The sequence below is a fragment of the Silurus meridionalis genome, chromosome 17, assembly GCF_014805685.1.
Source record: "Silurus meridionalis isolate SWU-2019-XX chromosome 17, ASM1480568v1, whole genome shotgun sequence".
Classification (NCBI taxonomy): Eukaryota; Metazoa; Chordata; class Actinopteri; order Siluriformes; family Siluridae; genus Silurus; species Silurus meridionalis.
Window position 1 is genome coordinate 4,784,520 of NC_060900.1, and position 26,081 is coordinate 4,810,600.

The following is a 26,081-nucleotide window of genomic DNA, read 5'->3' on the forward strand; positions in this document are numbered from 1 at the left end:
ACTATAATAAATACTGACATCAAAGAACCTTTAATAACTGCTCGCCCAATTTGTGGCACTTTTTTTTGCAGTAGGTTTGTGATGTAATTATGAGAGAAAATGTACAAATCCTGGAACAAGATGTTTAAAGAAGCTTCTTTGGTGTAAAAATAAAATCCCTGAACATGTGTTAAAAGTAGAGCTGGCCATTTTCTCCAAGACAGATTCAAGATATGAAGTTTAAAAATATATAATGATAACAAAAAAACCAAACAAATAAAAAATAGCATCCTGTCATCAAGATGAACTTGCATATGATGTTATAAATAAGAACAGCTACAGTACTTCATGGTCTAATGCAGGATTTGTACATGACTAACACTGTTTTCCTCTTTTAGACCAAGGCTACTATTTATTTATTCATGTTTATTCATTTCTTTTTTTAAAGTTGGCTTCAGTCGGTTCTAAGTGCTCCTATTTGGACAGTACAATACACTACATGACACTGCTACATTGCCTTGCTTGATAAATGGTTGAATCTGAACTGTTCCATCATGTCTAAAGCCTGAATTTAAACCCCTTTCAAAGGATATTTTATGTTTATGTTTTTGTGCAGAAAAATGTGTTTGTAAAAATGATAGAATTACTAGGTAGCTATAAGCAGTGAAGAAAATGTCAATGATAAGAAAGAAAGAAAGAAAGAAAGAAAGAAAGAAAGAAAGAAAGAAAGTCGTTAAAAAAATAAACAAAAAAATGTAAAAGAAAAAACTAAGAAAGAAAAAAGAAAGAATAAAAACATGTAAAAGAAAAACTAAGAAAGAAAGAAAGAAAGAAAGAAAGAAAGAAAGATAATCGTTTTAAAAGAAACAAAAGTGTAAAAGAAAAAAACTGAAAAAATAAAGAAAGAAAATAGTTAAAAATAAACAAAAAATGTAAAAGAAAAACTAAGAAAGAAAGAAAGAAAGTAAAAAGAAAGAAAAAGGAAGAAAGAAAATAGTTAAAAATAAACAAAACATGCAGAAGAAAAACTAAAAAGAAAGAAAGAAAGAATGAATGCATGAATGAAAGAATAAAAGAAATTTTTTAAAAAAATAAACAAAAAATAATGTAAAAGAAAAAGTAAAATAAAAATTAAACAGAAAAAATAGTTGAAAAAGAAACAAAGAAATAGTAAAAGAAAAACCTATGAAAAAGTAGATAGATAGATCGATAGATAGATAGACAGACAGACAGACAGACAGACAGACAGACAGACAGACAGACAGACAGACAGACAGATAGATAGATAGATAGATAGATAGATAGATAGATAGATAGATAGATAGATAGATACCCTGAACCTGCTCACACAAAGGTGGACTCTTTTTCCAAGTGCTATGGGAAAACCATGTTAAACATGATTACAAAATAAAATCTTCACCTAAATTTCTTCCAAATGCAACAACAATGAAATCACTGCTTAGAGCCATTATCATCTGGTGGTATGTTGGTTTGGCAGTGCATTTGATAAATGGCATGAGTGATCCGCTAGAGGGCAGCATAGACCTGTGGTTCTCATTATCATATTGGCCTTTGACACACACACACACACACACACACACACACACACACACACACACACACACACATATGAGGGACACTAATAAAACACAGACATTAGTTATTTCCTGCTTTGCAACAGCAAACATTTTTCTGCAGAAAAATAAAAATCCAGCATCTTCCCCCCCAGTGCCAATACATATTCCGCAAATAAAGCATAGAGGGGATGTCAACTCACTGCAGGTCCTTAATACTGGAACGGTTAAGCCAAGAGGTATTTTTCAGTGCTGGAGAGAGAAATAAAGCTAAATACTGTAATAGTCAATTAATACATCCATACATTCTTGCATACATACATACATTCTGACATATACATCTCTCATTATCACATGTGCACGTTCGCCAGATACCCAGATACAAAGCACGACAAACACATTAAGCATTATATTAAAAAAAAAAAAAAAAGAGCAAACAAATCAACTGGGAATGCACTTCTGTTTCCACTGATATGCATAGACAAAAAGAAAAAAACCCCAAAAAAACTTGCAATAGCTTTTAAATGTCACACATTAGACAGATTCTATACAAAAAAAAAACAATACTGTGGCAACATTTCATCACGAATAATACTGATTTGGAAACAGTTCGTTTTTTTGCATATATGTATATCCCTTCATCTTTTTACAATTTTTTTTAGCAATACAACAAGGTCCAAACAACACACCTCCTGCTGTATCTGGCACCAACATGCACTCAATCCCTCCTAAAAGTTTAACAAATACATATCGGGCAAACAGTCAGGTATGAAAGGTGCAAATTGTAATTCACTGAAAATGATTAAACATATAATTGTCAGGGAGGCAAATCCTGGAAGAAACCCCATGTTTCCTTCCCTTGGGATTAAAGAAAGGAAGGTTTTTGCTAAATGTGCTCTTCCCTTTAACACAGAATGTTAGCTGATTTAAATAGAGGTCACTTATGTCACCATCACACTGTTGTCTCACTCTTCCAAACCCCAGGCCTCATCCCAACTGACCCCTGCGAATGGTCCGATCCACTTGCGTCCAGTTCAATCACTGAACCTTTAATCAGTCCATTCGATGTGGCAGGAAGCGTGGATGGGTTTGTGGCGCTTGTATTTCCAGCAGCTTTTATGGTGTCGGTGTACAACGGAAATGACCCTCGTTTAAAGTCTTTATCGACTGCGGAGACCAGTTTAAGGTTGTCCCTGCTTGTACTGCGCCTCTGCCCATTCTGCTGCATGGCAACCCGACTTGCTATCGAAGGCAAAAGTGGGAAAGGCTTCCTGCTTCCACTGCTTCCTCCGTCGCTTCCTTCCGAAGGACTTGTTCCCGGTCCTTCCCCGCGGTGTCTACCGTTGGTCAGGGGACCATTACGGCTCTCCGATTGGCTGTTTCGAAGACTTCCATTCTCACTGGATGCATATCTGTGAACATGGTGAATGTTGACTTGGTCCACCCCAGGTGGGCCCAAGGCACCTACACTGCCACCTCCTCCACGTAGTGCTTTGAGGCGATAATGTCCCCTTCCCTCCACCCGGTGGTGGTACTGGACACTTCCAGCCTTAGTTCTACCGCTAGTCTTTTTACGCTGTTGCTGATGAACAGGTAGTGTGGTGCTAATACTGGGCAGCAGCATGTTGTTGGCAGGTTTGCTGTTAGTGTTGTTCTCCGTGCTGGTGCTGGTATTGGTGTTAGTTCCTGCCCGAGCTTTTGTTGTGTTGTTGGCATTGTCCTGCGTCACCTGCAAAAGGTTGGTGAGCTTGCAGGGTCCATTGCCAATACTGCTAGAGCCACTCGGAGTGGACGACGACCTGGCAGAAGAAGAGTAGTTGCTTTGCTCTGCTGTCGGAAGAGACGCAACAAAAAGTTGGGAGCCCCTTTCAGAAGTGCTCTGGACTCCAGCAGTGGCAGTGGAGGGTTGGCTGTAGGCTGCAATTGGCTGTGAGCGGTGGTACCCCCGGCAACATCCAAGCCAAGCTGCCTGGACATCCAGGCGTTTAAAACAGTGATGAAGCACCAAGAAGATTCCCAGCCCTGTCGCTGTTCCGCCATACAGACAGCTGAATAACTTCCTCTCTCTGTCTGTGTGCCACATAGCCATTGCACCGCAACACCACAGAAGCAAAAACACAAACTGAGTCGCCACCAGTGCCAAGAACTGAACTTTCAGTGAGTACTGGTCCTCCTGCACTATTCCAGCATGCACTGGGCCAACTGTAGAGTCCGTTGAAAGTAAGCTGGTACTGGCACTTAAAGCTGGCTGGGCTTCAGGTAAAGGAGTAGATCCAGAGGTGGAGCATGGAGCTTCCTTGGCAATGTGGCTTGCTCGGCTTCTCAAGCGTGCTATGGCACACAGGAAGTAGATCCAGGTCACCAGGATCACCAGGCCAGCAGGGACATAGAAAGCTCCAATACTGGGTTGCCATACCAACCAACAGCTGCAAAAGTGTCAGAAGAAGTAGAAAGTTTAGAAGAGGCCAAAGAATTACTTAATGACGGGTAAAATAGTGCCATCTCTCCGTCATATCAGTCCCATATGACACATGACTCGTACGTAATCACTGTATTCTTATACTCACTAAGGAATGTTGTCCCCATAGTTGTTGATGTTGACAGCTGCAGTGATCCCGCATATGATGAGGGGAACGCCACCGGCTATCAAATAAAACCTACAGAGAGGGAAAGACATGGAATGGTTCTGGATGACACCCCCAGCTAAAAGAAAAACGGCAAGTAATGTCCTTGTAATCTGCACAGTATGAACAGATAGTAACTGACATTTCCAGAAGACGTACTATTGTTGATTTTTGTTTAATATTGAAGGAAAGGAATTTCTAGTGTTAGTGAAGGAGTACGTATTTTACCACGGGAAATTCTGACATTTTTTGGCCTTTTAACCTAAATTTTTAGGAAAAAGAACCATTATGGTGCAATAATGTGAGTAACAAAGAATTTTGTATTCAGTGTATTAATCATTGCCAAAGTGCTATAAATGCTACGGATTTGCTGTTTTTGTGTTGTTTTTTGTTTTGTTTAGTTATTTACTAAAGGTTTCCTTCCCATTTTGCCTTTAATCTTCAGCCCATCTCAATTTCTTCAAGCTCTACAGGATCAAGGCTTTAAGTTCCTATATTGTGTCTAGATACAGTCTCTTTACTGAGACAAGCATCTACAAGATTTTACTCAAACATATCAACTGCTTTTAATACGACTGGAACTTGTTAAACCGAAAACTCAGAATCGTTCAACACTCTTTGTTCAATTTGACTGGATTAACAGTATAATTCTGGTCCTGGTCTGAGTTGTATGCTGCGAAATAATCCACTGTGTAGTTTCTCAAGAGATGCTAAAGAAGAAGTGCTCTGAGTAGGAAACAGGAAGATGATTTATCCCGGAGACAGGCCCTGTGTGTGGCTAGCATAGAGGTCAGTGGAACACATTTAAGAGGTCAGTAGTACAGTCTGAGAACCCTGGCTGTGGGAGAACAGGAAACTATATGTGTGTCAACATGCGTGACTGACAATTAGCATTATCGCGTATTCGATTTATGGCTTTTCTTGCCACTTTTTTATCTATTCCACTCGCTGTATATTTTCCTTGACACTCGTTCTCTAATCTTGTTCACACTAACAGATGGTTCTTGGTTCTTATAAGAACAATGGTGCTCTTTGTCAGGTTTTGTGTCAGGGCGGTCTTGTACCCATATAAATAGTGCTTTATATCCACGTATTGCTCCTGTCTGACTCCGTCTCTGATTCTTAAATAATTCCACCTCTATTTAAGTGCTTGAGAACATACAATATGGTGAGCCAAAGCAGTAGAACGATTTTATAGTCACCGCAACCACAGGATATGGAGATGAGTATAAACTAGTATTTAACATAGTCTTCTCAAATCCTCACTTTTCAAACATCAATTCTAGTTCAATGAAGAAAGTATGAAGAAATACAACATAGTATGTATACCAATACTACTAAACATGGGCGGGTTTAGAATGGTGTAAATGGCGTGAGAGTAACTACAAGGTTAGGACATTTAGATTAACATCACTGACCTGAGCATGGGCCGCTGAGTGGGCACCACTGTCCCATCGCCTTCTGGTTGCCGTGGAGACTGCCACAATGCCTCCTTAAAAAGCACCCGTGCGCTTACACCGATCCACAACAGAGTAGACAGTGATGAATAATGCAGCACAATGCCCACCTAACACACACACACACACACACACACACACACACACACACACACACACACACACACACAAAAACAGTTACCTAATAAACACAAGACGGCTTGCAGTTAAATGTGCTGGTATTTTTTGACATAGCTCCAGTAACCTACCGTTTGACACGCAATCGGGTGGCTGGTTAGACCGATGCCCCCAGCGAACACCGCCGTCGTCATGGCAATGTGAAAGCAGGTGTTGAGCAGGGTGTGCCAGCTTTTCCTTGTAATCCGAATAGAGCTGAGGATGTAAAAAAGGATACAGGATGATGAAAAGTCAGATTTCCTGACACGTCTCTCACTTTTTGTTCGCTTTTGATTGTTTTCATGCGCTGCGCTCTAACGCCACGTCCGCACTAACATTACCACTAAGACGGTATTTTTTTAGACGAAGAAAAACTTAGCTTTTTGGGAATGATTAAAAAGTTCTGGGACTAGTTTTGTAACATGCCAAAAGATAGCACCACAAGGTTGCAGGAACAGTCACAGGGTGCGCTGATCTTCATAAGTCAATGTGCCAAAAGACATCGTCCATCAGGACATCAGGAGCTGTACAAATGGTGATAATCAGACCACGTGCGCACCCGGTCATTGAGCTCTCCTTACACGTGAGTTTCTCGCCGGAAACGACATGATCTCACTTCCCAAAGATGAAGCTCCAGCTCCAGCTCAAAGGTCAGCGTTTTGACACGCTTTAGAAAGAAGACTTCCAGTGGACATAAGAACGCTGGAAGTGCTGTGCAAGGGGACTATTTTGAAGGCGATGGTGTCTAAACGTAGATAAATAAAGTACTTTCTCCTAAACAGTGCTGGTCTCAAAACTTTTTGGTACCACCTCATTTTAAAAACGACATTTTCATTTTGCAGCGTGAACCGTGAAAACAGAGGCTTTCAAAAACGATGACGCATTTTTTGTCATTGCAGTGACATGTCAAAGGGTCGGAAAGTAAATGAATGCCAGGTGGAAATGATGCAGTTCCAAGCTTCTTACATTCGTGCACAGTACAGGGATGTAAGCCTTCTTAGACGTTTCAGTGTGGATGAGCGACTTTTGGGAAACGATTGAAAAAGTTAGTGTGAAAACACGGTTTTCAAATGTATCCGGATTAGTTGTAGACGTAGCCTATAGCTGAGTACTGAATGTGTAAGTACTGAATGTGTAAGAGCTAAAGTAAACATTTCAGCTATTCTGGTTCGCTACCTGTGGTGGAGTATGTACGTGAAAATGATGGTGAAGAGGCACAGGAGGAGCGCCGCAGTGCAGGTGTACACCACCGGGTGGAGCACTTCCACTGTTGCAGGACTCAGACCTGGGAACTCAGGCACCTCCTGAGATAGATAGATAGAGAGAGAGAGAGAGAGAGAGAGAGAGAGAGAGAGAGAGAGAGAGAGAAGAGCATTACAACAGCCACATACTATGAATTGACATCAAGGAACTAATTGCATTAAACTCTCTACGACTACATTCCTGAGCCACCACTTTTGCCAAAACTCAATGTGAAGCTTAAGTTCTAATTAAACATCAACCTTCTCACATATGACATAAACGCTATGAAAGTCAGTCTCAGGCCAGGAAGCAAGTGGCCACATTTAAAGATTCGCTCAATCAACGTCAGGCTGCTTTCCAGAGACGTGTGAAAGCCAGGGTAGATGGAATACCCCTTGCCTTGTGTCAGGAAAAAGAGGTATGCGGTGTTAAATGTCTGTTATTAATAGGAAATACGTCCTCCCTATTTAAAGGAATGAGTCTATCCCAGAGCAGCTCATTAGATAGATAAGATTTACTTGAGGAAAAGCTATTCATCTCCAAGTGCCTCACTTTGTTTAGATTATCACAACACTGATACAAATTTTTCCAAGATGTGGCCTGATAGTGAAACAACAGTACTGATCCTTTGGCTTGGACCATGGCATTACCTGAAGCAATGCATAGTTACTAAGCACAGTACAGCGTAGCGTTGAGATGCTACCGTCACTGTGCGCTAAGTGACAGCCATCCGTACTCCAACTCCCATGATGCTTGAGCGCCTGCAGAGTCCAGTGCGCAGCGACGGGATCGTGACCAGGTGACATGTGACGCAGCGACACAATGATAGGAGCTGATTTGTTCCACATGCTGCATCCATCTATGAGTGTGAAAGAGAAGACATTTTCTGGGTCATTTGAGGAGAAAGAACATGATGGCTTGCCTACAAGTTTGTTAGCATTGCTAGATTTTAGCCATCACTTGAGAATTTCCAAACATTAATTTTAAGGAAAAAATAAGACAATTTTGAATTTGATGGCTGCAACACGTCTTAAAAAAGTGTTGGGATGCGGCAACAAAAGTCTGTAAAAAGTAAGTGTTTTTAAAATGTAACCGTTCAAAACATTTTGCAGCTAATTAGGTTAATTGACAACAGGTCAGTAAGGTGATTGTGTATAAACATGTATCTTATATGTTTTAGAATAATGTTCCAATAACAGTTGAATGTCTCATCAGTTACAGAACATAATGTCATGAAAATTTTAAAAGAATCTAGAGAAATCTCTGCGCACAAGGGACTAGGGCAAAAGTCAACATTGGATGCCATTGATCTTCGGGCCCTCAGGTGGCACTGCATTTAAAACAGTTATTATTCTGTATTGAAAATCACTACATGGGCTCATTAACACCTCCAGAAATCCTTGTCTGTGAACACAGTTTGCCATGTCATCAAAAAATGCAAGTTAAATCTCTATCATGCAAAGAAGAAGACATGTGTGAACATGATTCAGAAATGCCACCATCCTCTCTGGGTAAAAAAACTCATTTAAGATGTATTGAAGCAAAGTGGAAAACTGTTCAGTGGTGAGATGAAACGTAATTAAAATTTCTTTTGGAAACAATAGACAACACATCCTGTGGGCTAAAGAGGAGAGGGACCATCTGGCTGGCTAAAGCACTCAGTTCAGCGGCATCTCTGATGGTATGGAAGTGCATTAGTACATTGTTTTTAGGGAAGGACTTGCATATTTACGCAAGACAATGCGAACTGCATGCTGCATCTTTTACAAATAAGAGTCCGGGTGCTGAACTGGTTTAACTGCAGTCTTGACTTTTCACCATTTGAAAACATTTGTCGTATCATGAAAACAAAAAATACAACAAAGGACACCCAGAACAGCTAGAATATTGTATGAGACACATATAGGGGCAGCATTCCTCTCTCAAAACTTCAACAACTGGTCTCCTCAGTTCCCAGATGTATACGGACAGAAGATGTAATGCTACACAGTGGTAAAACGACCTTATTTTTTCCTTAAAATGGTACATATTCTCAGTTTGAACATTTGATGATATTTTTTGTTTTACTGTGAATAGAATATAAATTTATGAGATTTTTGAAATCATTGCACTGTTTTTATTTACATTTTTCAACTTTTTTAGAATTGGGGATTGTACCATGTTGACACCAGATACATCAAATCTACTGGTTTGCAGGCTTCTATTGTGGACTTTAAATGGTTTTCACATTGTCAACACCGTCCCGGGAGCTCACCGAGGCCTACGTAGATGACCGGTGTGTTCACACTCCTCCTACGAGCTGCGCCGCTGGAGTTTCCGATAAACGGGAAGAACCTTCCGGTACGGAAAGTGACGAACTGCAGCTTACAGCTCATAGGAGCGTTCGTAGAAAACAAGGATGGAGGAAGAGAGACTGAAGCAAGTGCTACAGCATTCTATAATAAAAAAATACAAAAATAGAGAAATTTGTAGTAAAATATAATTGTATTTAAGGAGTTACTTCTCGCCAAATTTTATTCGATTTCACCTTTAAAGGGAAAGCAGTGAGGGACGTGTTGTGGGTTCCGGTTGTACAGCGGAAGTGTAACTGCTGCTCGTAATTGGAGTCTATCCCGTCCAATCCGCTGGTGCCCGAGCTCTCTCGTCTCTCGTAGGCAGTGCAGGTCATGCCGGTGAAGTGGGCGGGGCGGATCAAGTGCGCTTCCATAACAATATTCCGAGAAACCTACAAGGAAATGGTGAAATGCTTGTGTGATAATGTGTTGTTTTTTTCTTTATGAAACAAGCATACTCTGTTTCAGGGGGTTGATCCTTTCCTTGAATTCATACTGTACACACGGCAGAAATTGACCAAAAATGAACCCCTATGTTTAAGAACATGATTCGGAACACGCCGATTTCACGCAACGTCATTCAAAATATTATTTTCACACGATGAAACTGGCTTTTGATTATCTAATTGTGCTGCTACTTGCCATACAACAAGACTAATATGTGAAGACATGACCCATGCTCACCCCTCATGCTAACTTATGAATGCTACGATTGTTCTGCTAGCGTGAGTCTGCCCTGAGGCCATAGAGCAGTGCATTCTGGGAGGAAAAACACAATGTCTATTTCCTTAGCATAGCACTCTTTTACAATATATCGGCCAAAAGATGCAATAGCCACAATAGCAGTTGAATCCTAAAATATCACCTACCATGGAGAGATCTTGGGCGTTAGGGTGAAGCTGGGGCCATGCTAAAGTCTCCAGAGAGAAGACTATAGAGCTGCATGCTTGCCTCTCCTTCTGCGCCTGGAACAAGATCTGATCATCCACTTGCATCAAGTTACTGCCCATCTCCACCAGCACTTCCGACAGCTGAAACACCAAGAGTACATTACGAATACATAACTATAGCTTGTAAGACCTAAACATCCAGCACCATATCCGTCAGATGTTAGACACTGGAAACATTCAAAAATCGCATATTGTACAAACCTCACGTGACTGATCGAGATAATCCAAGAATTTCTGCAGCAATTGTGCCATGTAGAAAACATCCACAGCATCTTTGAAGCCTCCAGCCTCCAGCGTGTATGTCCTCACCTGGTGAGCTAGTGTCACAGCATTCGAGGCATTCATGGGCATCTAGGACACAAAGGTTTTTTTCCATTTAAACCCTGGTCTCAAGAAGTGACATTCCAACAAGTTTTTTTTACTTAACCAGCAAAAAAAAAAAAAAAACACTGGCAAGGCTTCAGGCACTGAACTGCTTCTGATAGAACAAACCATCAGATTCTTTTAAATGGTTCAGAGACCTGCGTCTCAAAAAGGTCGAAGAGTAAATAATAAATGTGTAAATGTGTACCTCATGGACAGAGGTGGAAATTTTTTTTGTTTTAGTTAAGTACAAGTAAACTACCGGTCAGCTACAGAGGGGGGTGGGGTTGGGATTCAAGTGTAGTTCAAATAAATAAATAAATCTCAAACTACTTGTTTTTATTCGAAGGAACACCTTTACAAATTAAAGTGCAATAACAACAAAAAAGAAAAATAAATGAAATAAAATAAAACTACAGTCCATGACTTGAGTCTAATGTGAGTTATGCACTTATCCAGAAAAAAAAAATCTCCCGTTGTAATATTTTATAATTTATGATAATGAAAGAAATCGCAAATGCAGATTCAGAATTCAAAGAGTGAACATCCACCAAATAGAACACAAGCAGAGAAACGATGATGATCAGGTGATCAGGAATGTCTCTGTTCTCAGTCATGTTTACATCACTGACTCCCTCTGTCTCATTCACGTAAACCCCAGACTTCTTGTTGCCTTCTGACTTGCTTGTTGTTATCTTCGTAAAATACCCTACGTCTGTGGTGCGTGAGAGCCAGGAAATGATACACCAGTGGAAGGTCGAAAAAGCCGTGCGATTACAGGAAATAGGATGACAGGCTGAAAACGGTGCGCAATGAGAAGAATAAATATCGATCGTGTCACCAAATAGATTAAAACTAAAGAAATGAGCCTGGTTTGAAAATGTAAGAAGTAGAAAGTACAGAAATGTTTGTATAAAATGTACTGAGTGAAAGTAAAAACGAGTGCTGTTTTATCCTTCGATGGAAACTCCAATGTCTAGATAAGGGCGTCTACTAAATGCCGTAAATGTAAATGTCCCCTTCGTTATAAAAAACTACCACTTCCAAGTCATGCTTTTTTAATTACATCATCACCTTGAAACTTGACTCCCTTCAAGGTCTGCCAGAAACAGGCCTTTCTTGCCAACACTACCTTGACCATCTCACTGTTTAACTACTGCCAGAAGTAGTGTATTGGTAAGGGGTTAACAGACACAACCATGTAAAAGTGGTTGCTGGTGAAAAACCTACTAGTAAAAAGGTGTGAAGAACATTGGTGATGTCATTGGTGTAGAGGCACTGAGAGTAGTCTCCTTCCGCCCACTGTCCCGAGCGATCGCAATAGCGAGATGCCCTCTTCTGGTCAACGGCACCCCCTCCAGCCAGAGATGGATAACGCAGCTGAAGGCAGTGCTGGTATGAAGTAATTCCAGCTAGAGTTCTTGGCCACCTAAAGCACATTAGACATTAATGTGAATGATCATTCACTTTGTAGAATAATCATACACCAGTCATAACTGTATGGTTAGGCATAACATTATGACCACCTGTCTAATATTGGGTTGCCACTCCCTCTTGCTGCCAAAACATTCCTGACCCATCAAGCATCAACAGCATGAACCTCTTCAGCAATTTAAACTACAGGAGCTCATCTGTTGGATCGAACTACATGGGCCAGCCTTCGCTCTCGCCCGTGACCCTGTCACTATTTTACCACCGTTCCTTCCTTGGACCACTTTTGATAAATACTGACCACTGCAGACCGGGAACAGCCCACAAGAGCTGCAGTTTTGGAGATGCTCTGCAGCTAGTCATCACAGTGGGGCCCTCGTCAAACTCACCTTATCTAACGCTTGCCCATATTTCCTTTAACTTTGAGGACAAAATGTTCACTTTGTGCCTAATATATCCAACTCTCTAACAGGTGCCCTGATAAAGAGATTATCAGTGTTATTTACTTCACCGCTCAAAATGTTATAATGTCATAGTGTTATGCCCTGTTAGTGTATAAAATTTTGATAACATGCTTAACATTTAGAGTTGGTCAATAGTTCCAGCCTTACCTGAACTCTCCTCTATTATTGGACACTCGTTGCTCAGGGCAGAAGGTGGCACTGTTTTCCAGCACTACGATCTCTACTCTACGTGAGACGTTCCCTCGGCCTGTCGTCACCACGCACTCCCACTCGCCACTAGCATCGACGTGTACGTTGGACAAGATCAGCTCGCTGGAGGGAATAAAAAACCGGGGTGTTAAGGTACATAACGGTTGGTTACGCCTATTCGAATACATCGCATGTCTGTCGTCATTACCTTGTGATAACGGTGCAGTCATGAAGAACGCTCTCCTCTAGTAGAACTCCATTCTCAGGGTTGTGACTGACAATTTGGCCTCTGTGGCGCCAGTGTACAGCAGTGATTTTGTCCACCCGAGCGGCAGTACAGTGGAACGGCAGCCTGTCTCCTTTAAACACTACTTGCCGCAGCGAGGGTAACAGAAACAGAGTGTGCAGCTCCAAGGGACCTTCTGGAAAATGCAGACATGCACACATTCATCTTTAAATGTTCTCAAGCGACAATATTATAGAAATACTTAGATATACTTTAGAATAGTCAATGTGCAGCTTGTATAGCAGCATAAATGTACTGTCCTCTAAAAATAACTCAATATACAGCCATTACTGTCAAAATAACTGCAATAAATAGTGAAGAAAACATGTCAAAATTGTGTTCATAGTGTCATTATTTTGTGTGAGCACCATCGCTATCCAGCACTGCCTTAATCCTCCTGGGTGTGGAATTCACCAAAACTGCACAGGTTGTTGCTGGGATCCTCTTTAACTCCTCCATAATGACATCAATGAGCTGCTGGATGTTAGACACATGGCGCTTCTGCATCTTCCAATTGAGGATGCCCGACAGGTGCTCAGTAGGGTTTAGGTCTAGAGTCATACTTGGCCACTCCATCACCTTCACCTTTAACTTCCTCAGCAAGGCAGTAGTCATCTTAGCGGTGTGTTCGGGGTCGTTATTATGTTGGAAAACTGCAATTCGGCACAGTTTCTGAAAAGAGGGCATTGTGTTCTTCTTCAGAATGTCACAGTACATGTAAGAATCCATGTTTCCGCAGCTTTCCAGTACCAGCAGCACTCATGCAGCCCCAGACCATGATGCTACCACCACCATGCTTGACTGTAAGCAAGAAACAATTTTTTTGCCACTCCTCACCAGGGTGTCACCACACATGCTGGGCATCATCAAACAAATTTATCTTGGAAAACCTCGGTATGACCCTGGCCACTGTACTGTAACTCAGTTTTAGGATGTTACAGATCTTATAGCCTCGGCCATCGTTGTGGAGAGCAACAATTCTAATTCTCAAATCCTCAGAGTCTTTACTATGAGGCGCCATGTTGAACATCCAGTGGTCCAATGCTGAATGGGGCATGTGGCTTTGCATGGTTAAGCGACGTACAGCTGTTATAACTTAGGGTGTACTCACTTTTGTTGCCAGGTATTTAGACAATAATGGCTATATGTTGAGTTATTTTTAGAGGACAGTACATTTATACTGCTATACAAGCTGCACATTCACTACTCTAAAATATATCCAAGTTTCATGTCTATAATATTGTCCTTGAGAAAATATACCATAATGGTTGCTGAAATGTGAGGGGTGTACTAACTTTTGTTACTTGAGATACAGTATATAAGGGTTCTAATAATGTCCTACACAAGACGGTTTAATAATTCCATCTGGTAAATACCTTTAATTTATAATTTAACAAATATTTAATTACTTTTTTCTTTTCTGATAAAATAAAAAAAGGCCATTTGGTTTGGGTGTGTTTATTCTTTGCTCTGTTACTGTTCAGTTAAATATGAATAAGCCGGTATGAATCAGAGATGTTTAGCGGCATTTAGGCTCCTTTTTATTCATAACAACAAAACCACAGTGGAATTACTCATCGACATTCACCTCTAGACATCTAGACCCTAAAACATTGCACAAAATAGAAGGGTAAAAACCCCATAGAAATGAACAGAAAACCATGGAGAAAATAAATCAGGTCCCCAGTGGGAAAAAGCTGGAGCTTGGAATGCAAGCTATGGAAAATTGGTGAGCAGGATTTTAAGCTGAGCTCCAGCCAGGATGTTTTTTATACAAAGAAAGTCGTATTTTCCGATTATTCAAACCGATATTGAAAGCTTTCGTTCAGCAAACTGACACTTTCTGACAATCCGTGTTCCAGTGCTCTTTAAAACTGATTCGACTTCGACCTCAATATGGACACATGGACGCATTTCCTCACCGCAGGTCAGATCGCTCTCCTTTAGTTCTCGCAGCGGTCTATTCAGGAACCTTTGGGGATACGTGCACAGCGTCTCATCTCCGAGTCTGGCCGAGCTCGTGCGAAAGAAACCCGGCACCCATTGCAGGCCGCAGTCACATGACAGGAACTCGGAGTCAAAGTTCCTAAGAGGGGAAAAAGCAACTTAATCTAATATAGAGTCTATATTTGTTTTAGAATCTGTTGAACAGAAAAATGTTTACAATCCATTTCTATTTAATATTACAGAAAATCAAATCTCGTTACCTGAAGGATGATTTTTTTTTTTTATGTTTTGCAAGTGTGTGCGTATAAAACCAAACATGATGCAACATGGTACATTCCTATGGTACATGATGAGAAAATACCTCTTCTGACATTAATATAAAGGGTCATAAATACATGCTCTTCTATACACATGCTAAAAAAATCAATTTCTCCACAGCTCCCTGGTGAGCTCCTGGCTAGAAGAGAGAGCTTATACAATAATCTATCATGTTCGTGAGCCTCGAGTAGGAGACTAAGCTTGATATCAATCATATCCTACATGGCCACGTTATGGGATTAACCAGGCATGGCTGACAAAAGAACCGGCCTTCCTTTTAGAAGAATTCCATCTTAGATGGGAATCAATATCAGGGCAATGACACACACATAGACATTTATAGGGTTTTCACACTTATCCACCATCATATGACTGTTGAAGTCATTCTTACTTTACCTGACATGTACCACGATACATATTTAACTGGAATTTTTAACATTAGATGCTTTGGGTATCTGTTCGAGTGCATGTGATGCATTTAGAATACCCATAATGCACTTCTCCTCATGCTGCAGTGGTTTGGTGAAAAAAAAAATGAAGAAATGTCCAAATTCTTTACTCACACCAGCTTCAGTGAGGGAAGCTCCTGAAAGATGTTCGGCTCCAGCGATGAAAAGATGTTTCCTGAAATATTCCTGAAACCGCAGAGGTGTAAACAGTATCTGAAAATCATGCTTGAGTAAAAGTATAGATACCTGACTTTAAAAACTTTCTCCGTTACAAGTAAAATTCCCATATGATTCGAATAAAAGTCTTAAGAGTATCGGATTTGAACGGTACTTGAGTATTTGACTCATATTTAACAGGCTCATGGATGCACTAGTTCTCAACACCAAGGCACATGTTAGTGAAAATCCAAAACCAGCTGATTTGTGAGGTTTTATTTTCCTAAAATACAAATCAAATTCTACACCTCGACACTGCATTAAACAAAATCAACACAACAGCCTCTTTTACATGCCAGATTGAAACAAAAAATCAAACAAGTCATTAAAATTACAGTATCTTATCACAAGGTAGTGGTGAAGAAACGTTAGTAGTTAATGGACAATCATTTTAGAGGTGACTGTGATTTGATGCGCCTCTCAGTATCAGATTTTTATTCATCTGGGCACATTTTATTCTTGCTCTTTTTCAACTACAAATGATTCCAGCAGTGCTAAAAAGTCGCTGATGCGGGTAAGGGAGTGTTGATCATTAATGAAATCGTCAACAGAGGTGCAAAATGTAATTGGTAACATCAATGTCAAATAAAATATAGTGGAGTAAAAAGTACATTTATCAAATCATATATGTACTTGAGTAGAGAGTAAAAGTTGCTTTTACCTTTGATCTTTAAGTAAAATTTTAAAGAAGCCATAAAATTGCTTAAGTATAGTGACAAAGTACATTTACTCAAATACTTTACTTTAATACACCACTGTGTCAGTTGAAGTCTAAGTTTTTATCCCATTTATAAAATATGGGGAAAAATGGGAATTAGACAGTGGCTTACAGTTTGGTGAGGTTGGTGAGTCCCTGGAACATATCTGGAGTCACGCAGCCGATCCGGTTGTTGGACAGGTCACTGTAAACAGGACCAAAATGGAATACGTTGAGCAATCCAGGCCAGACCAAGACCGAGAGTTCTGCACAGGGTCACCATTATGGTCAAAACCTTTCAGCTTCTTACTCCACTCTGAAATGCTTGTAAGCACATACTGAAAACGTTCTTTAAAAGGCTTGAAGTAAAAAGCGACATGTGAGATCTACAAGCTACTATAAACTCATCATAACCTAACCCAAACAATACAAGACAGGAGACCATTAAAGACTAGAGAATGGTGGAGACTCTGCTTTTCCTCGCTCATGTCCTCGTGTCCATTTGCTACCACTTCAATTGATCTCTCCGCTATCCGCTATGTGTCCTCTATCCTTGCCTGTTTATTCAGGCAAGCCTGTTGATCCAACTCTCACAAAACATCCGAAAGGGAGGCAAAGAGATGGAATGAAAGTATACACCGAGTTTGTGAATCTGATTCCAGGAATACCGTTCGAGAGCATTATTGGAATTCGGGATCGGTCACTTCCAGCTAACAGAAGCTGTATCGTCTGTGGCCTCGTTTCTGCGTTCAAAAATTCCTGACCAAACTATTTCCTGTGAAATGAACTCCCAGTAGAGTCTGAACAAGAGAGGCCACGCTGTGACTATGGCTTGTGGTTGCTTTAAAACACAATGAAGAAAAAGCCAGTGAATGGTTAGTTGCATTCATACTGTCATATTTCAGAGCCATCCCAGAATCCTCTGCAGACTCCTGCGGTTCCCTCAACAGCTGGCTGAGGGTTTCTAGTGTGCCATATTAGATGTTAGTGTCAGGATAATTTATTATTGATGACTAACAGGATTATTGCAAAAGTGCCATAATTAATATATTCTGATACTGGTTTGTTACTTCACAGACTAAGAATTACATCAGTTTTAACATTTTGTCTAAAGTTTTTAGTGCCAATTGAACTGCTGGAAGAGCTAGCTCATTAGACCTTTAGAAGGTTAGAAGCCTGCTAGTGACTTAGCTGTTTAGACATCAAGTGGAAGTTCTTTCTTCCACCTGGGTTCCAGAACAGTGAAAAATCTTAAAGCTTGTCTTCCTTGTAGCCTGAGAGATGATGTGACCAGACGAGCAGGAGTAGAGGTAGCTTTAAAGAGATAAAAGAAACCTTGAGAGGAACCAGACTCAAAACAACAGCCATTGTTGAGATGTGCTGCTCAGTGATTTAATGGAGATCTGTTCACGCAAACTGTGGCCCTGAGCCATTGTACTAGGCTGTTGATATAAATTACAGTCCACATCCATCTTTAAAATTCTTGAGTTGCTCAGGAACTTCATAGATCTTTCACTTTAGACTGTTCATGTGGAACCATCTCCAGCTGCATTTGAAAAGAATATATTGTATATTATATCTGCGGTGGACTGCTACAAGAAGCCATTGGAAGAAACGTAGAAATGGGGAGGTGTGAGAGAAAAGCAATATGTACAATATAATTTTTTTTCTCATGAATATTCCACAACAAATGTAACTTTAAACTAATGTATGATGTGTCAATTTTAGCAAATAAAATAAAACAAATGTGATATAATGTGGGTACAAATGGGGTAGATATATTTACATATTTATCAACACTTGTCACAATTGCTAATATTTGCCCTTCTGGTAGACGCTAAACTGCATTTAACACACCAGAACATTTCGGGATGTGCTGTTGTTGGAAGAACAATTTTTAAAAAAGTCCATATTGTCCTCATTCTCTAGTTTTATATAATGATTGACTGACTCCTCTGTATAGCTCATGAGTAGTGATTACACAATTACTAATTCCAGTCAACTTACAGTTTTCTCAGTGCTGTTAGACTCTGAAAAGCTCCAGGCATGATGGTGCTGATCAGATTATTCTTTAGGTCCCTGTAAAGATCCAGAACACAAGACAAAAGCACAGTTGGTTTGGTTAATTGGAAAGGCATATCGTGCAATATGTTTTAATGACTATTAAAAAAAAACATTATTCAACACATTTTAGGCAAAAAAAGTTGGATTGGTGCTGGACAAGAAATTCAACCTATAGATATACACTAGATTGTCAAAAGTTTGTGGACACCTAAAAATGAGATTGGTATGTGCTTTTCGAACATCCCATTCCACATTTACTCCCCATTTGCTGTTATAATATCCTTTATTCTTCTGAGAATATGTTCCATTAGTTTGTGAAGGTTTGTGGTCATTCAGCTTTTCAATTCATCCCAAATGTGTTCATTCAGGTTGACGTCAGAACTCAATAGCAGGCCACTCAAGAGCTTCCAATCCAACCCATTGAAAACATATCGAAACCACTTTGTGCACAGGGGCATTGTAATGCTGGAAGAGGTTTGGGTGTCCTAGTTCGATGAAGGACAATTTTAATGCCAACTCATGCAAGGACATCCTATAGAATTGTGGGCCTCCAACTTTGTGGTAACAGGAAAGAACCACATGTGGTGGGAAATATCAGGTGTCCTTATACTTTTGTCAATGTAGTGTATTTTTATTGTCATCCTTGGTGAACATGAGACACAATCATTTATAGTGCCTGCTTAGTTTAAAAGAAACCTTCAAGAGGGATTAAAAAAAAATTAGGATAGCTTGGAAAAGACAGTTCCTATAATAATAAAAAAAAACCTCTCTACCTCCTCCACCTTTTCCTGTACCCTAATTTAGCCCTGTAGCCATGTGTTGAAACACTTATCAGTCCAACCCCCCTGAACACAAACAGACTATTGGCCTCTTAATTAACCTTTGGAACTCTTGCCATGATATTTATTAGCCAGGTGGGAATTGGGAGGAATGACGGAGGTCAGTTGACAGTTTGTAACGCTGGGCTCTCGTATGACAAAAATAAAGATCCAGGTTCTTTTCACACTGGTGACGGTTCACTTTAGAAATGTACCAAAGCTTCCAACTGAGACATTTCTAAACTTCAATGAGGCTGAATATATTACAAAAGGGGACCAGTTATTCACCACAGCTCCATCTATCTCCATACTCCTTCACATCCTGTATAGTCATGTGGCGGCTTTAAATCTGATACGTGTCAAAAAAAGGCATAGCCTCGAACCTCGGGCGCTCGTATCAGAGGGAAATAATCTGAGGGTTCTCGTACGCTGACCACAAAATGGTGCAGATGAAGCTTGTGCTTATCCAAGTCCAGAGATTCCATCTCTAAGATGAGATGGTGCAGTCAAGTCCTGTTATAAAACAAAACAGCAGCAGTAATCAGCAGTTGGGGTTTTGTGTGAGACCAGAAAGGCGAAGGAACAGTATTTGCTTGGCGTTTCAATGTGATTCGTTTGGTAAAATGGCCATGTGCATGAGAGAGAGAGAGAGAGAGAGAGAGAGAGAGAGAGAGAGAGAGAGGAGAGAAGGATGGATAAAAGTGTTAAGAAAATAAGTGTGTGTGTGTGTATGCATGCTTGTGTGTATGTGTTCATGTCTATACTGTATACTGTATGTATGTTTACTGTATGTGTTTGTGTGTGTGTGTGTGTGTGTGTGTGTGTGTGTGTGTGTGTGAGAGAGAGAGAGAGAGAGAGAGAGAGAGAGAGAGAGAGAGAGAGAGAGAGAGAGAAACAAGTGGCAAGTGAAAGAAGTGAAGAGGATTGACAGAAGTGAAAGAAGTGAGAGGATTGAGAGCAATAAGATAATTGAAAGGAGTAAGAGGAATGAGAGAATTGTAACGAGTGAGAGGATTGAGAGAAGTAAGAAAACTGAGAGAAGTGAGAGGATTGAAGCAGTAAGATAATTGAGAGGAGTGAGAGGATTGAGAGAATTGAGAGGAGTGAGAGGATTAAGATGAGTGAGAGGATTGAGAGAAGTAAGAGAACTGAGAGTAGTGAGAGGATTGAGAGCAGTAAGAGAATTGAGAGGAGTGAGAGGATTGAGAGGTGAGAGGATTGAAAGAAGTAAGAGAACTGAGAGAAGTGAGAGGATTGAAGCAGTAAGATAATTGAGAGGAGTGAGAGGATTGAGAGCAATAAGAGAATTGAGAGGAGTGAGAGGATTGAGAGGAGTGAGAGGATTGAGAGAATTGAGATAAATGAGAGGAATGAAAGAAGTGAGGGAGTGAGAGGATTAAAAGAAGTGAGGAAAAGTGGGAGGATTAAAACCAAGAGTGTAAAAGTGAATGTAAGAGACAATGATATAGGGAATTGTGGTTACTAGATTTCTTGACCTTGGGTGAAAATTATGAGCATAAATGAGAGTAAAAAAGAGACAGAGAGGATATTATAGGTGTGTGTGTGTGTGTGTGTGTGTGTGTGTGTGAGAGAGAGAGAGAGAGAGAGAGAGAGAGAGAGAGAGAGGAGACACATATTAGAACCTGCACTCATATGGAACAATAGCTGTTTCCTGGCTGGTGTGTCCCAGTCCTCATTAGTGCTGTGATGAAAGGAGCTACACTACACACACTTTCCTACTTTTCTCAGACACACACACCACTCAGACCAAAGGTCAGAACTGGGTACACTCTCAGTGTGAAGATCAACATACATCCACTCTCTTATCACTGAGATGGGGAATGTGGAAATGAGAGAACACACACACACACACACACACACACAAACACACACACTCACTCACAGACACACACATACACACATACTATTACTATTACACATATTACTATCATACTCTAGTAAGCACCAAAAAAGCGTTCAAGTACCCCGATAACTCGAGGGTCTGCAAATTGCATGAACGCTGGTCCATATTGATTCTGCTCTCTACAGATGTTTGTCCTGGATGTACATTTCACACCCATGCTTTACACACACACACACACACACACACACACACACACACACACACACACACACACACACACACACACCAGTTATTGTATGTTTACTCAAAATGTATCTAGAAGAGCACAGATGCAACTTATACTTTATTTTCTGTTTTGATGTGTTTATAATATTGCTGTTGTGTTGTTATATAGTAGTTTTGATGTGTTTGTTTAGTTTGCTGATGTGTGTTTATAGTTTTACTGTTGTGTGTTTATAGATTTGCTGCTGTTTTTATTTCAGTTTGCTGTTGTGTTCATAATTTTTGCATGTGTTAGTTTGCTGTTAATTTTTGTTGCTGTGTTTATACTTTTTGCAGTAGCATTTGTTTAGTTTAGTTTGTTTTTTTGTTTTTTTGCTTTTGCACTTGTTTAGTTTGTTTTTGTGTGTCTATTTTAGTTTTGTTGTTGTATTCTGTCATCATGTGTAGTTTGGGGGATTGTATTGTTATGCATAGTATTAAATGTTTGTAACTAATGAATCAATAAAAAAGGATTGATTGTTTAATCAGATAAATAAGTAGTTATATAATAAATGGTTAGTTATCAGATGAGTAATTAGTTATAGAACGAATGGTTAGAAATCAGCAGTTAGTTACAGCCTCAGTCAGGATACAGTGATGGTGAACATTACTCTGAGTCTAATGGGAAATTCATTGCTCTGATTCACACAAAGGCAGCTCTCCACGCCTGTGAGGCGGACACTCGTCTTCACATTGATGTACATCAGGTCACCAGTGGCCCATTGTTCCCAGAGTGCTTTGCTTTCTGCTCTAATTCCCTGTGCGCTCTGTGACAGGACAACGGCAGAGCGGAATGGCGCACAGCCTGGCCCAATAGCACTATAGTCGCTTTCCTTCAGAACTGCAAGTGTGTTCGTGAGTGTTTCTGTGTGTGTGTGTGTGTGTGTGTGTGTGTGTGTTTCAGAAACATATGTCCATTCGAGTAGGTTCTTTATTTATTCTTTAAGAAGTCATGACTGTCGATGCACCAGGGGCCTGAGAGGAAAAAGAGAAAGCGGAGAAGATGAGAGGAAAAGAGCTAAAGGGTCATTAAGGGTTGGCCTGCTTCAGGTCTCATCCTAAATATACTATTGATGTGGAGAAGAGAGAGAGAGAGAGAGAGAGAGAGAGAGAGAGAGAGAGAGAGAGAGAGAATAACAATAATAGACACTCTAATTAAAAAACATCTTAACCAAGATGAAGGTAAAATGTATTCATGCTTTATTGACTTTAAAAAAGCATTCGACTTAATTTGGCACCAAGGACTATTTTTAAAACGTATTAAAATTGCCATAGGAGGTAAAACCTATGACCTCATCAAATCAATGTACAACGGACAATTCAGCATGAAATGTAAAAGATATCTTTCCAAGAAGCGTGGAGTGAGACAGGTTGTTTTCCAAATTTGTTTAACATTCAATGAACTGGCAACCAGTATGGAGCAATCTGCAGCCCCTGGTCTCAATCAACACAAATCACAAATCAAACGTCTGCTCTATGCAGATGACCTGGTCCTGTAGTCTCTCACTGAACACGGCTTACAATAGAACCTGGACCTGCTAGAACAATACGGTCAGAACCGGGCTCTGGCAGTCAACCTCAATTAAATTCAAATCATGACCTTTTAGAAAAGATCCAGATGCCAGGGAACACAAAACACATTTTCATTAGGCACCAACCAGATAACACACACGTTACACTACAACTACCTGGGTTTAAAAAAATTGCCTTCACAGAAAACTTTTATTATGCCATTAAAGCAAACAGGGCCATACGCCATAACACGTCAATGTCCTATACAGATCCCAATTAGAATTTGGCTGAAAATACGAGAATCAGCCCTCTATGGCAGTGAGGTATGAGGTTCACTGAGAAATCCAAATCAAGAATCACCACATGGGAAAAACATCCAATTGACCTGCATGCAGAAAACTGCAATCAAATTCTGGAAACAAGTCAAACTCCATGACCCACACACATATTATTCTAAAGCCCCGAAATACCAAGAGATGAGCAAAGAAATCAATCCCCTCTCAGATCCAGAGCTTTGGTGTCCTGATGTGTCACTAATATCTATTCACACTCATCACACTGATGCTCTAATCACCTTTCTCCCAAATTACAACACAAAATGACCATTCATTGGCAAACACAAACAAAACAACAACGTAAAATGCAATGTTAATTGGCCCTAAAGAGAGATTTTAATATGGCAGACGATCTGTACACAGTAGAGACCTGCACTCCCACAGGACCGACGCAAACAAGTGCGGCGCTGGAAAAGATTTGATGGTGAGCGGTAAAATACTCCTGTGGGTGCAGGTTGCGGGAAAATAAAATCATTGTGGGACTCCCGCAAAATGGTTTTAAAAAAACGACTTTGCTAAAATAATGTAGAAACTGTTATGTATCTACTGCACAAAAGCAACAATGGCAACTAAAATAAAATAAATATTTATATATATATATATATATATATGCATATATGCATATGTGTATGCTATTTGTATAGATGTGTGTGTGTATTTGGTAGTGTATATACGTGTGTGTGTGTGTGTGTGTGTGTGTGTGTGTGTGTGTGTGTCTGTCTGTGTGTATTATGCTGTGTTCACATTTTCACAGCTGTTAGTGGAATGTATACACACACATTAAAAAGACGTTAGCTAACCCCAGTACTGTATGTACTGATTGTGCAAATGCATTATATCGGGTTGATGTGTGTGTGTGTGTGTGTGTGTGTGTGTGTGTGTGTGTGTGTGTGTGTGTGTGTGTGTGAGACAGAGAGAGGCCGGCAGAGGCCATTTTTGTGCCGCGTGTCATTTCCTGTGTGCGCAGAGGCCCTCACTCGTTTATTTTTACAGTTTCCTTTCCCCCTTTTTTTGTCCACTCTGCTTTTCCCGTGGAAGGCGAACAGGGGAGACTCTCAGGAGCAAAAAAAAAAACATTGCACACACACACACACAAAATGGGGTCCTTATATCTCTGCACCCTAAATCTGCTCCATGCCCAAACCCCTGTGTTCTGTTGCCTCGCCAGGTCATTTCCTGTTCTTGTCATTCATCTAAAATGATTTATACGACTTACAGCTACTGTAATCAGTCACAACTGCCACGAGCTTACTGAAGTGTAACTCAACAGAAATCCATAAGGGGTCAGCCATTTTCATTCACATTTTTGGTATCTTTGTGTTGCTTTGATGCTGACCATGATGAAAAGTTTCCGATTATGATAAACCAAACGAATATCTGTTATTTACTTCCTTTTTAAGGTAGTAAGAGCAAACTAACATCCACCAGCTACACTATCTGGACAAAACGTTTGTGAACACCTGACCATAAGGTTATTGCTTTTCGAACATCCCATTCCACATTTAGTCCCCATTCGCTGTTATAATAACCCCCACTCTTCTGGGAAGATGTTCCACTGGACTTCAGGGTGTGCTTATGGATATTTATGCTTATTCACCAACAACGGTGTTAATAAAGTCAGATACTGATGTAGGTGAGGTGAGGAGGCCTGGGGTGCAGTCAGTATTCCAATTCATCACAAAGGTGTTCAGTAGGTTTGAGGTCAGAGCAGTAGATCGTCCACTCCAACCCATGGAGACTATATCTTCATGGTGCTGGCTTTGTGCACAGGGGCATTGAATATATGTTTGTGTGTATGTGTGTGTGTGTGTGTGTGTGTGTGGTTCTTTGTGTATATGTCAAAATTCGACTGAGGTAAGAAATAGTCCTTTCTTGGTTCATTTTGATTACACGCTTTACTTCCAGACTCGTTCAGTGGTTTCATGGCAAGGAAAACTCCCAAGGCTCAAATCAGGGACTGCAAGTCCAAAACATAAAAAAAAGAAAGAAAAAAAACAATCTGTACAATACACGTAGTCTCAGGCAAAATATACGGCTCACTTTTGTTCTGATTAAAGTGTAAAGCTATAAATTGGAAGAATTTAAAAATGGCCTAAATTTAGAGAACCACATGGGAGAATTTTATTTCTATTTCCTGGTAGGCTTTAATTATTTTCTATGTGGTCATTTTTTAGGTTTTTTTTTTTTTTGGACCACAAGGTTAGATTTCCCGAAGCTCTGTATGTGCTTGTGTGTGTGTGTGTGTGTGTGTGTGTGTGTGTGTGTGTGTGTGTGTGTGTGTGTGTGTGTGTTTAAGGATAATTGCATACCATTTCTGGGGTCTACTTCTTCCATGCATTGCCTCATTCTTAATCTCATACCTAACCACTAAATTACTCTATTTAGTATATATTATAGTTTGGAAAAGATTCGTTGAATTTTTTAGCCAAACCCCTAAACCTAAATATATACGTATATCACAATTTTGTTGAATTGCTATCATCATGGTTAGATGGAAAAAGTCGGAAAATCGTAACTCAGGGACAATCTGTATATATATATATATATATATA

The 26,081-nt window shown here is 40.2% G+C and overlaps 1 protein-coding gene across 1 annotated transcript in view; it reads right to left on the bottom strand.

Annotated features, from left to right (window-relative positions):
• Positions 1–1,642: 1,642 nt before the first annotated feature.
• adgra2 (adhesion G protein-coupled receptor A2) overlaps positions 1,643–26,081 on the bottom strand; it is a 59,346-nt gene continuing 34,907 nt past the window's right edge. The window contains exons 3-19 of the mRNA XM_046870352.1: positions 18,683–18,754; positions 16,809–16,880; positions 15,877–15,948; positions 14,971–15,134; positions 12,971–13,184; positions 12,721–12,885; positions 11,909–12,107; positions 10,517–10,666; positions 10,235–10,396; positions 9,560–9,757; positions 9,287–9,467; positions 7,683–7,891; positions 6,967–7,094; positions 5,883–6,006; positions 5,596–5,744; positions 4,121–4,210; positions 1,643–3,979 (exon numbers count right to left, since the gene is read on the bottom strand). Coding sequence (XP_046726308.1) covers positions 2,506–3,979; positions 4,121–4,210; positions 5,596–5,744; positions 5,883–6,006; positions 6,967–7,094; positions 7,683–7,891; positions 9,287–9,467; positions 9,560–9,757; positions 10,235–10,396; positions 10,517–10,666; positions 11,909–12,107; positions 12,721–12,885; positions 12,971–13,184; positions 14,971–15,134; positions 15,877–15,948; positions 16,809–16,880; positions 18,683–18,754 — 3,823 coding nt within the window. The 3' untranslated portion in view covers positions 1,643–2,505. The remainder of the gene's footprint in view (positions 3,980–4,120; positions 4,211–5,595; positions 5,745–5,882; positions 6,007–6,966; positions 7,095–7,682; positions 7,892–9,286; positions 9,468–9,559; positions 9,758–10,234; positions 10,397–10,516; positions 10,667–11,908; positions 12,108–12,720; positions 12,886–12,970; positions 13,185–14,970; positions 15,135–15,876; positions 15,949–16,808; positions 16,881–18,682; positions 18,755–26,081) is intronic.